Source organism: Glycine max, chromosome 19, assembly GCF_000004515.6.
Source record: "Glycine max cultivar Williams 82 chromosome 19, Glycine_max_v4.0, whole genome shotgun sequence".
Classification (NCBI taxonomy): domain Eukaryota; kingdom Viridiplantae; phylum Streptophyta; class Magnoliopsida; order Fabales; family Fabaceae; genus Glycine; species Glycine max.
In genome coordinates this window covers 3,301,027-3,312,250 of record NC_038255.2, presented here as the reverse complement: position 1 = coordinate 3,312,250, position 11,224 = coordinate 3,301,027, and the positions used below count along the sequence as shown (strand labels likewise).

General features: G+C 29.1%; 1 protein-coding gene across 2 annotated transcripts; it reads left to right on the top strand.

Annotated features, from left to right (window-relative positions):
• Nucleotides 1–2,018: 2,018 nt before the first annotated feature.
• On the top strand, nt 2,019–6,858 carry LOC100791812 (uncharacterized). Of its 2 annotated transcripts, none has more exons than XM_003554635.5 (7): nt 2,019–2,354; nt 2,722–2,816; nt 3,276–3,393; nt 3,518–3,636; nt 5,137–5,317; nt 5,488–5,631; nt 6,405–6,858. In XM_003554635.5, exons 1-7 carry the CDS (start codon nt 2,088–2,090, stop codon nt 6,699–6,701), a joined length of 1,221 nt encoding a protein of 406 aa, XP_003554683.1. In that variant the 5' UTR covers nt 2,019–2,087; the 3' UTR covers nt 6,702–6,858. The 2 variants fall into 2 exon arrangements, with proteins under 2 accessions (XP_003554683.1, XP_006603890.1); XM_006603827.4 differs by having other exon boundaries at nt 6,466–6,795.
• Nucleotides 6,859–11,224: the final 4,366 nt, after the last annotated feature.

The window sequence follows — 11,224 nt, the reverse complement described above, 5'->3', positions numbered from 1 at the left end:
ATATTGGATAGCATAAAGCATACAGCACAAGGGGGTATTAAAAGCTAATTTTGGATCTTTGACAAATGAGGAGTATGCAAAAAAAGAGAGAATAATGAATAGACAATTATCCCGCATTTAATTCCTATAGAACAGTAATCCAATGAACCAAATTTGTTTCACATGCACGGAAATATATATATATATATATATATATATATATATATATATATATATATATATATATATATATATATATATATATATATATATATATATATATATATATATATATATATTATTTGTAAGAATAAAAAATAAGTAACTTATGTATTATGCTTAATCAATTAAGTTAGACATTTTTTATACATAGAAAGATATTTGATTTTGGTAGGTGGGAGAGATAAAATATGTAAGCGAAATAAAATGAAAATTAAAGTATTCATTAATTAATGATTCTAGAATAAACCACTAAACCAGCGAAAGAGGATAAAACACATAGGTGAAGATGTGACACTCACTTTCATGGTAAAACGGGGCCAACAACCTCTTGAACTCAAAGTTCTGCAAGTTAAGGATGTCATATGAAAATATGTTTAAATACAAAAATGGAAATGGTTGAGTATTTTTTTTTTTTTTTGACAAGTGAGTTGAGTCTTTGTTAATTAGAGCATGCTTGGGAAAGATGATTTTTTCCCAATTTCAGCTATTTTCGAGAGAAAAAAAATTGTTTGTAAAATAAGCTGGATGTTTGGGATCATACATGAGCTGAAATTTGTAAAAAGCTTTTTTTAATGAAAATAAAAATATTTTTTTAATTCGAAAGTTTGTAGCTTATGTTTATTTTCTAACAACTTATTTTTTCTTTCAATTATTTTTTATATTCTTTTAACATGTAAAACCTGATTTTTTTTCTTTGCATTTAAACGAAATTAATTATCTGCAAATTAGTTTTCAGCAAACTTATCCAAACAAAAAATGATGCTAATTATAATTGATTATAACAATAATCAACTAATGAAATAATCTATTTTTCTAACTGTCCTAAAAACACCCCTAGTGGTAGGTTTTTCAATTACGATTCAATTGTGATGTTAGTTAGGCCACTTAAAAAATTTAAGTACAAAAACAATTGGGGTTGGGTTAAGTCGCTTTTTTCTTTGGTAAAGAATGGGTTGAGTCTTTATTAATCAATGATATGTTATTCAGTTACAATTTAATTCTTAACTAGGTTCACAAAAATATTTTTTAGAACCTTTTTTTTATACCTAAAATGCACTTTTAGTACCTTGGTTATATTCAATTTGTTTCCTTATTTTTTTTCTTAAAAAAGTTCAATATAGTGTTTTATGTTTTTAAAGTGATTCAAATGGTCCTCATTAGATTGTTGTCCTATTGTTTGAGACAAATTTTTTTTATTATCATTTTTTACTTAATGTTTGAAACAAAAAGAGAGAGTGCATAGTTTTTATTTAAGCAAAGGGTATTTTGGGAAAAAAGGGGGAGGAGTGTATTAAAAAGAAGGGGAGTGTAGATTGTAACTCCAAAAATACCTACTATCCTCAAACCAGTCCAGTCCAATGCATTTAGCAAACAAGACAGGGAGTTGCTAGGTGCACCCAGCATTTTTTTAAAATATCAAAACTATCTCTGCGCTTTTTTCGCTTTTGTGATGGGTGTGTGTGAGGGTGGTCCGTAAATTGTACGGATCAAGTTGATCCATAAGGTTGATACAGATCAAGTTGATTCGTAAAAGGCTTACGGATCAACTTGATCCGTAAGCCTTTTACGGAAAATATAGATCAACTTGATCCATAGAAGCCTTACGGATCAACTTGATCCGTAAAAGACTTACGGATCAAGTTGATCCATAAAAGACTTACGGATCAAGTTGATCCGTAAACTTTTTACGGGTCAATTTAAATGACTTACGAATTAAGAGTATTTTCGTTATTTCAGTTTAAGTGCTGGATGCACCAACAATAATGCTGGGTGCACCTAGCAACACCCAACAAGACATGAGAGTTACTCGAGAGAGAGATAAGATACGTTAGCGTAAACTGAATTTTGGTGGCACCTGAGATTCTGAGAAGAGACTCAACACAACAATGGCTTCTTCTTCTTCTTCTTCTTCTATTCAGTGTTCAGTTTGGGTTCCTTCCCTTCTCAACACTAACACTAACACTAACACCATTCACTTTCTTTCACTTAAACCAAACTCTATTACTTTCTCTTCTTCCTTTTCTTCTTCCCTCACCAGAATCAGAATCAGAGCCTCCTCTTCCTCCCCAACCGTTGAAGAAGCCGCTATGAGCATCGACAACCTCCGACGTTTCATCAACCTTAACTCCGGAAAGTGGAACGGCTCTTTCTATGTAACATTTTTTTTTTTTTACTTTTTATATTCAAAATAGAAAAAAACTTTTTGTTGGAATTCACATTAGACATAACAGTTTTAATGAAAACTTTCTTTAGCGTTGGCGTAAAATTTGTAGTTATGATGATTTTTTTTTTATCACCAAATGTTAGTTTATTAGTTTTTTGTTAGAGATATTAGTGGGTGAATTAGTTAATAGTATGCAACTTCTTACTATGATAGTGCATACAAATTAAACTCTAGATAGACATTATTGTAATTTTGTTAAGTTGAAATTTCAATAGGAAAAATACTTAAACGATTGTGCCTAAGTTCTTTTAATGTTATTTTTTTTTAATGACATTATTTTCCTCTATGTTTTGTAGCAATTTGATTCGAGTGGAAATATGTTGCAACAACTGAGTACCAAGCTTTCCGCTAGCTCTTATGGGGAAGATGAACTCATGAGTCTCATTCAAACGTAACCAACCCTTCTTCTGTCACCCTTATCAAAATTATAACAAAAATGCCTTCTTTTCCTTTTATTTTATGTTTTTTCAGAACTTGCAAAGTAAACAAGGAAAATAACAAAATGCTGTTTTCACCCCCACTTTTATAAATTTTGGAAATCAGGACAAAAATTAAAAAATAAGGAAATTTTTTTAATTCTTGGTTAAAACATATCAATTAAAGTAAACTAAATGCATCTTAAATTTTGTCAGTTCCTTAAATTTATAGCATATATGATGATATGATGAGATCCTTTATAAGGAGAATGGAATGAATTTACTAAACTGTAACCCCATCATAGTAAATCATTTGAATCTGAGTAATATTTGTTCATCATCAGCTTGCATAAGAGGTTAAATGAGATCTTGTTTGACTGCTTTAGTTTTCTATTTTTTTAAATTGTAAATTGTTTACCTGTTGCTCCTTGCAGGCTGTATATTAAACAACCTTCATCAAGTACTTCAATTTCCGGAGATGACAATGATGCAGAATGGGCAGAGTACAAAATAAAAGAAACCAATATGTTTACTGTTGACAAATATCAACAAGTGAGATTTTCTTATGCTGGAACATTGAACTGAAGTTTAAACCATCATGTTTTTTAAACTTTTTTTGGTTCTTTCTGTGTGATCCCATTGCTTCTTTACAATATCCATCACAATTAGTTTGCAGATAGGCTTTTTCCCATCTGAGAAAGCATTTGCACTGAGGTACCAAACAGCTGGCATGTTGGAAACAGTATTAAGGCAAGGTGTTCTGGGAGAAGATGACACTGGTGAAGAGTCGCCCAGGTAAAATGCTTCTTTTTCTACAATAGATCGACTAGCACTGTTTGATTGATTTCTATATTGGTGAAGTGTAGCAATTGCTGACCTATAAACATGCATTAGTGAATGAAATGAAGGCTGCACTCACTGGAGATAGTAATAGAATGCAGTTTTACTTGTTTGTATCGCCATAGCATAGAGATATCTTGCTAACTACTTTTTGTCAGAACATTTTGGCAGTAAGTGGTAACCTGAGAAGGGTGGTGGGGTAGATCTTTTTCTCTACTATTACTAACAGAGTAGTAGGAAGATGATGTTGCAATAACCAATCAAAAAGAGAAAGAAATTGTTAAACATCAATATTGAAATGTCGCTCTTGATGATGATAATTTTCAACTTGATGTGAAGTTTTATTTATGAGCAATCTTAGCAGAAAAATGCACAGATGGAAACTTTATAGGTGATAATAAAACATTCAATTTTAATGGAAAATTTGAAATCTAAACAAGAGTGAAAAACCTAAAAATAATGACATTCAAATTTCCAATTGAAATCTTTGAGCAGAAAACACTAGCTAAGCCAGGTGCCTGCTTAGCCTGGTAAATTTAGCTTACATTCTAATTTCTATAACTCTGTTATGTGACAAAATTCTGCTGTTATTGTTTCCAAGACTCGAACCATATATAACTATTTTTACAAGCTATTTGTGGCTTTCTTGCGAAAACATTATTTGACATGGTGTGTTGTACTGTTGTATGTGTGTGTAAAACACCTGCAGTAGCAGGAAATACAAATATTTAAATGAAATGTCTGAGCTGTTTGTTTTTGTTGAACCAAGTCCATGGTTAACCCAGTTATTTTTATTTAAATCCTAATTTCTATAACCCAGTTAACTCAAGGTATCAATCTTTTGCCGACCATTATTTTGCCTTAAAATTAGTGTATGTTGGTGTGTTGCCAGATTATTTACATCATATTACTTTACCGACACATTTTCCTTTATGCTGTCCAAGTGTCCAACTGTTGATAACTCAAATAATGACTTATCTCTGGTCTTTCAGTCAAAGTAGGAAAAGAAAACTTTCAAACGCTGTTTCTTTAATTACATTTAATAGAATATTTTATCAATTGTTTAATACAAAGCATTTGGATTGAATGCCATTTTGATTAATCTGGAACATCCTCTAATATGGTTGATAGCAACAACCAAGTTTTATTCGACTATGTATTCTGCACATTGATTAATTGATCAAGATTTTAGTAAAACCATCTAGAGATATTTTTTAATGGTTTCTGCTTAAGTTTTCTTTAGTTTTCCTCTTCCCCTTTTAATCTTTAACAGGTTAATGGGAAAAGTTACAAACCATTTGCCACCATGAATTAATAATGAAAACCTCTTCCTGTTTGGATTAAAGGGTTTATTGTTGAGTGATTTGAGCTTTGAGAACCAACATGAGAAAAAGAAGCCATACGCCAATTACTAATATTTATGCCTTAAATTCTTTCCACTTCCTTATGGTGCAGAAATCTCAAGCTTCCCTCTCGGCGACCTTCTGTTGTATGTGAGAATTGCCTGTACTCTCTAGAGAGAGATATGAGAGCAAGAGCCTTTCACATTTTGGAGCCAAGAGGCACTGTAGATATGCTTATTGTCTTCCTAGAGGAAAGAAGTGATGGGGCTCCTCCTCTACTTGAGAGTTCTAGGGTGAGCTTATCTGAGAGTCTGAGATATGTGCAACTTTCTTTTTTTGTTTGTTTATCTACTACAGATTTGTTAACTGACTTTTTGCTTTGAAAATTTTTAGCCATTTTTGACAGCAGCAGGACAATATCTCATATCTATAGTTTCTAATGACTTTTTTTCATTCCTTTCAGGATGTGAAGAGTAGGATTATTCCTTTTCTTGGTAAATGGAAAGGTCATTCCATTACAAAACGAAGTGGTGTGTATGGATCTACAATTACTAATGCTGATACCGTTGTGTTACATGAGATGGATAACAATGGCCAACTAATTCAGGTATTTTACAACTTACTTAATAACAAAAGTCGCATAGGCATAGTAAAATTGTAGTTTAACAGAATTCTTAAAGCATTGAATTATGCTCTTAGTTGTGAACAAAAAATCAAAATTTTAATCACATGATGCTTTATTTATTCCCCTTTATTCAGTTTGGATATCTTTTATTAAATTTTTAATGCCCTTTCACCTTGTTAGTTCTACTATGCTGGGGCATATAGGATCTTATCGAGTGACATTCTCTTTTGTCCATTTGGTTTTTTACCATTTGGGCGTAATTTTTTTTTTTTTGAAATTACCAAATGGGTGCAATTTTTGAATTAATTCTAATTTAGGAGTAAGTCGTAAGTAGTTATGACTTTGTAACCAGAAGTCGTAAATCTTTGTACAACTTGTAACTGCAAGGACGCATCTTCTAAAACTGAAGTCATATAAAGATTTACGACTTCTATTTACAAAGTCATATTACTTTTACGATTTATCCCTAAATGAGAATTAATTCAAAAAGTGTCCCATTTGGTAATTCCGAACAATTACCCCCAAATGGTAAAAAGGCCGTCCACCTCATCACCCCACATTTCAGGTTCTGGTGGTATATTGTAAATATTTGATTTGAGTTATGTTTGATAAACAATCAATTCCTTCTATTGGTCTCAACAAGAGCCCTTTTCACTTATCTTCATATGTTGTGGACCATCAGACGTTTTAAAATTAACACCCCTTTCTCAACACAAGAGGAGGTTGTTGTTGTTGATGCTGTTATTGGATATCAGGATGTTACTTCAAGTTCAACTTCTGATGGGGAAAATGTTACTACCAATGTGCATTGGACAGGCACAGTATCAGACCATTTGGTTACATTTGATGGAGGTTATCAGATGATACTATTACCCGGTGGCATGTACATGGGGTGCCCTTGTGATGTAGCAAAAAGTGTGGCAGAATCAAAATCGTTCCATTTGGAGTTCTGTTGGTTGGAGACACCTGACAAGAGGCAAAGACTTGTTCGCACGTATGATATGCAAGGCTTGGCTGTCTCATCTACTTATTTTGTTGAGACCAAATTGTGAAATCCCATGTTACCTTTTTTCTCAAGTCGTCCAAATAGTTGGCTCATGTAATAAATACTCATATTTGTCGTTTGCATCCATTGATTGATTGATATATGATTGGTTAGTATACTTATTTTGAGCCTTTCGTGGAAATGTAGTTTAGTCGTAGAAAATCCAATACACGGGTAAACTTGATCATGCCAAATTTGAGGTCTGATTAGTCCAACCTCAGTTCAAATGATAGATATGGTCACTCATAAAAAAAGTTCCTCGGATTTAAACTGAGATTGGATTTGGATTCGGTACAAGAGAATAATTTTTTACTTAAATATATTTTTCCTTTTTGTAATTTCATGTTTATTTTTTATTTTGGCTCTTGTATTTTTTTTTTCATTTTAGTCTTAATAAAATGTGTTTGTTTTATTTTTTGCTTTTTAAATAGTCTAGACCGTGCTTTAAACAGTAGAAAAAATATTTTAGACAATAAAAAAAGTGTTATTAGAGTACTTTAAGATGAAAAACAAGACAAACATATGACATATCTCACAAGGATTAAAATGAATTTCATTTTTACAAAAATGAAAAGAAAAAAAATACTAAATAAATTATATAAAAAAATATATTTAAATCATAATTTTTTTATGATACCACCCTTGTTTTTTTTTTTGGATTGCTTTATGATACCCTTGCTCCCATGTTTATTCAACTCTAAATAAAAGTATAAAAGTGAGCCAACATGTGAGGGAAGCAAAGCAATCATAACAAGGTTTAAAATTGCTCTTAGAAAATATCGTTGAAAAGTTTAAAATTATTCATTTCAATCCTTACATAATGATTGGTCCCACTTGATTTAATCCGCGTGTACTCTAGATATTAGACAAGGCTATACCCATACTAAAAAGACATAAAGTACAAAACTGGTAAGAAAAAAAATGCTAATTTAAATTGGAATTTAAATACTAAGGGCGTCTTTAATTTTTTTAATAAATTAAAATTTTGTTCTATTTTGAATTAAGGTATAAATGTGTTTTAGTTTTCTTAAAATATTTCGAAACGTTGATTTTAGTTTTTGTAAAAATTAAAGTGTTTAGTTTTATATTTTAACAAAAAAATTGGTTTTATTTTTTGATAATGGACTAAAACTAAATCACTTTTTTAGTAAATATAGGGACTCATATCTTAAGTTTTCTTAAGAATAAAATTTAGAACCAGATATTGAAATATTTCGAAGAATAATATATATATATATATATATATATATATATATATATATATATATATATATAATCAAAATACGTTTATCAAAATAATCTCCCTCTTTTAACACACAGGAAACAAGAGGGGAAAAGAAAAAAAAATTGCAAATCCCATGCCAAAATTCATTCTCTTCTATTTGGGAAGGAGACAACATTAAAAAGAGTGGAGATAATGAAAAATTGAAAATTCTATTAAGCTGTTTATGATTACAACAACATTCTATACAAACAAAATTATCATCTCATTTTTATTTAAGAATATATATATATATATATATATATATATATATATATATATATATATATATATATATATATATATATATATATATATATATATATATATATATATATATATATATATATATATATTAGTCTTTTGCCTGTGCGACGTCCGGGCTCATACTCCTATTTGAATATTACCAATATATGTGCAAAGTTCAATAACGATGTTTATTTGTATGATAATAATGTTGAGCTATGTTTAGAAAAAAACAACATAAAGTAAGAATACAAATAAATCTAATGCTATTGTAGATTGTTGGATGGTGTTGATGTAGCAATGAAAAAGAGTCTACACAATAAAGATAGATAAATGAGTTCATTAGATTTTTGGATACAATTATTGATCATTTAATAATCATAAGTATGACGATAGTACTATATACAACAATATTCACCTGATAAGTAGACATTTTAAATCAATTTACTTTAGTGGAGGTGATATAATAACAAACATCCAATAGTTGCATTGGTCATGTGATGCTGCAACATAAAGAAATAAATGTAATTATATTGAAATTTTGTAAATTAAATATTGACTTGTAGGAAATGATATCTAAGGAAAATGAATTAGGTTGAGAATGTAGGAATTGTAAGTATAACAATTTGGTAAGCATACTTGTTTATAAGTTTGCAAATACTTCTTTGTATACTACATTAATGGTAGTATTTTTTGTAATGTCTTGTTTATCATGAATAAGAATACGTAGTCCTTTTTTACTTTGCACTCGTGAAAGTGCAACATATAGTTGGCCATGACAAAATACTGGGTTTGACAAATACAATCCAACATGAGCCAAGGAATGTCCTTGAGACTTGTTTATAGTAATATTTGAGATTTCTTAAAATGTTAAATATTACTAATATTTAAGAATATATATAAAAAATTAACTTGTATATTTAAGCAAATAACAAATAACCATATAGGCTAGTAATATGGTTTAGATTACAAAGATGGAACATTGTCTGATAAAACTGGTTAATGGAATAACAATTCAAAGTACTATGACAGACCCAAAAATAACGTATGATGTGTTTAAGCAAATAACAAATAACTATATATTCACGAACAAACAATTAAAAAAAAAACGTATGAGAGGTCCCATAACGTCAACATGGAAAGTAATATGTTTGTCCCGTGGGTCATCCATTTATTTCTGATCATATAATGATAATCTTTTTTACTTTCCATGATAATCTTTTGTACCTTAGCAAACATTTAGTCTATTAATCCATATATATACTCTAATAATCTACTTAGTATATTAAGTGCTAACCTTTTACGGTTTCCGTTCCTCATCCATATTTATTGCTGATCAGTATAATGATAATTTTTTCCATATATTCACGAACAAACAATTATAAAAAAAACGTATGAGAGGTCTCATGACGTCAACATTGAAAGTAATATGTTTGTCCTGTGGGTCATCCATATTTATTGTTGATCATATAATGATAATCTTTTTCACTTCCCATGATAATCTTTTACATCTCAGCAAACACTTAATCTATTAATCCATATATATACTCTAATAATCTACTTAGTATATTAAGCGCTAACCTTTTACGGTTTTCGTGCATCATCTATATTTATTACTAATCAGTATAATGAATGGAGAGGAACGAAAATGAAAGATGGAGAGGATACAAATGTGAGCGTATCACGAAACCCTTCGAGTTCACTCAGTTCAAAAGTAAATTCAAAATACAAACGTATTTGGAAAATGCAAACGTTGGGGAAATGGTGCAACAATTAATGCATGAAATGGGTCACGTCATTGGTATCGTATATGATGCATCGATAATGATGCTACAATTAATTTATGTGCATTGATAATGGTGTGACAATTAATGCATGAAATAGATCACGTCATTGGTACCATATTTGGTACATCGATAATGATGCTATAATTAATGCATGTGCATTGATAATGGTGCCACAATTAATGCATGAAATGGGTCACGTAAGCGTGAAATGCATTAATATTGGTATTGCATTAATTAAGAAGGTACCATATTAATTACATTTTTTATTTAAAAATAAATTAAAAAAACCGAATAAACGTAAAAAAATAGCCATGTAGGTCAGTATTGATGTTGACATTTTTTGACGAAAAAATGGGTTAACCACATAAATGAAACTTGTTTGGTGCCATTTTAAAATATATAAATTATTTTATGGTATTAGTGTGCGAGTCATTTTCTTTTTTTTTTCATACTATAACTTATTTTATCATGTTTATTGTCTTTACTATATTTAAAAAAAAATCTCTATACTCATGCTGTCATGCATTTGAAAATTATTATTATTTCTATATCCTGACAAAATATTTAAAATTGATTGTTAAGTACTTATTAATTTGAAATGAAAATTAACAAAAATATGAATAAAATATACTTATTAATTAAATGTCAATAAATTGACAATGATTATGATAAAAACAAATACAAAATTGAATCTGTTTTAATAATATGTTAAAATTGATAATGTAATATTTAAAATTGATTGTTAAGTACCTACTAATTTGAAATAAAATTTAACAAAAATACGAATAAAATATGCTTATTAATTAAACGTTAATAAATTTATAATGATTACGGTAAAAACAAATACAAAATTGATGCTGATTTTAATAATATGTTAAAATTGATACTATAATATTTAAAATTGATTGTTAAGTACCTATTAATTTGAAATGAAAATTAACAAAAAATATAAATAAAATATGCTTATTAATTAAATGTCAATAAATTGACAATGATTACGACAAAAACAAATACAAAATTGAAGCTGTTTTAATAATATGTTAAAATTGATAATGTAATATTTAAAATTAATTGTTAAGTACCTACTAATTTGAAATAAAATTTAGCAAAAATATGAATAAAATATGTTTATTAATTAAACATTAATAAATTTATAATGATTACGGCAAAAACAAATACAGAATTGATGTTGGTTTTAATAATATGTTAAAATTGATACTATAATATTTAAAATTG

Bases quoted from the DNA above. Each gene is read 5' to 3' on its own strand.
- LOC100791812 (XM_003554635.5), top strand. From the start codon at position 2,088: ATGGCTTCTTCTTCTTCTTCTTCTTCTATTCAGTGTTCAGTTTGGGTT. The intron at 2,355-2,721 runs GTAACATTTTTT...TATGTTTTGTAG, and splicing joins AGTGGAACGGCTCTTTCTAT to CAATTTGATTCGAGTGGAAA. The intron at 3,637-5,136 runs GTAAAATGCTTC...CTTATGGTGCAG, and splicing joins ACTGGTGAAGAGTCGCCCAG to AAATCTCAAGCTTCCCTCTC.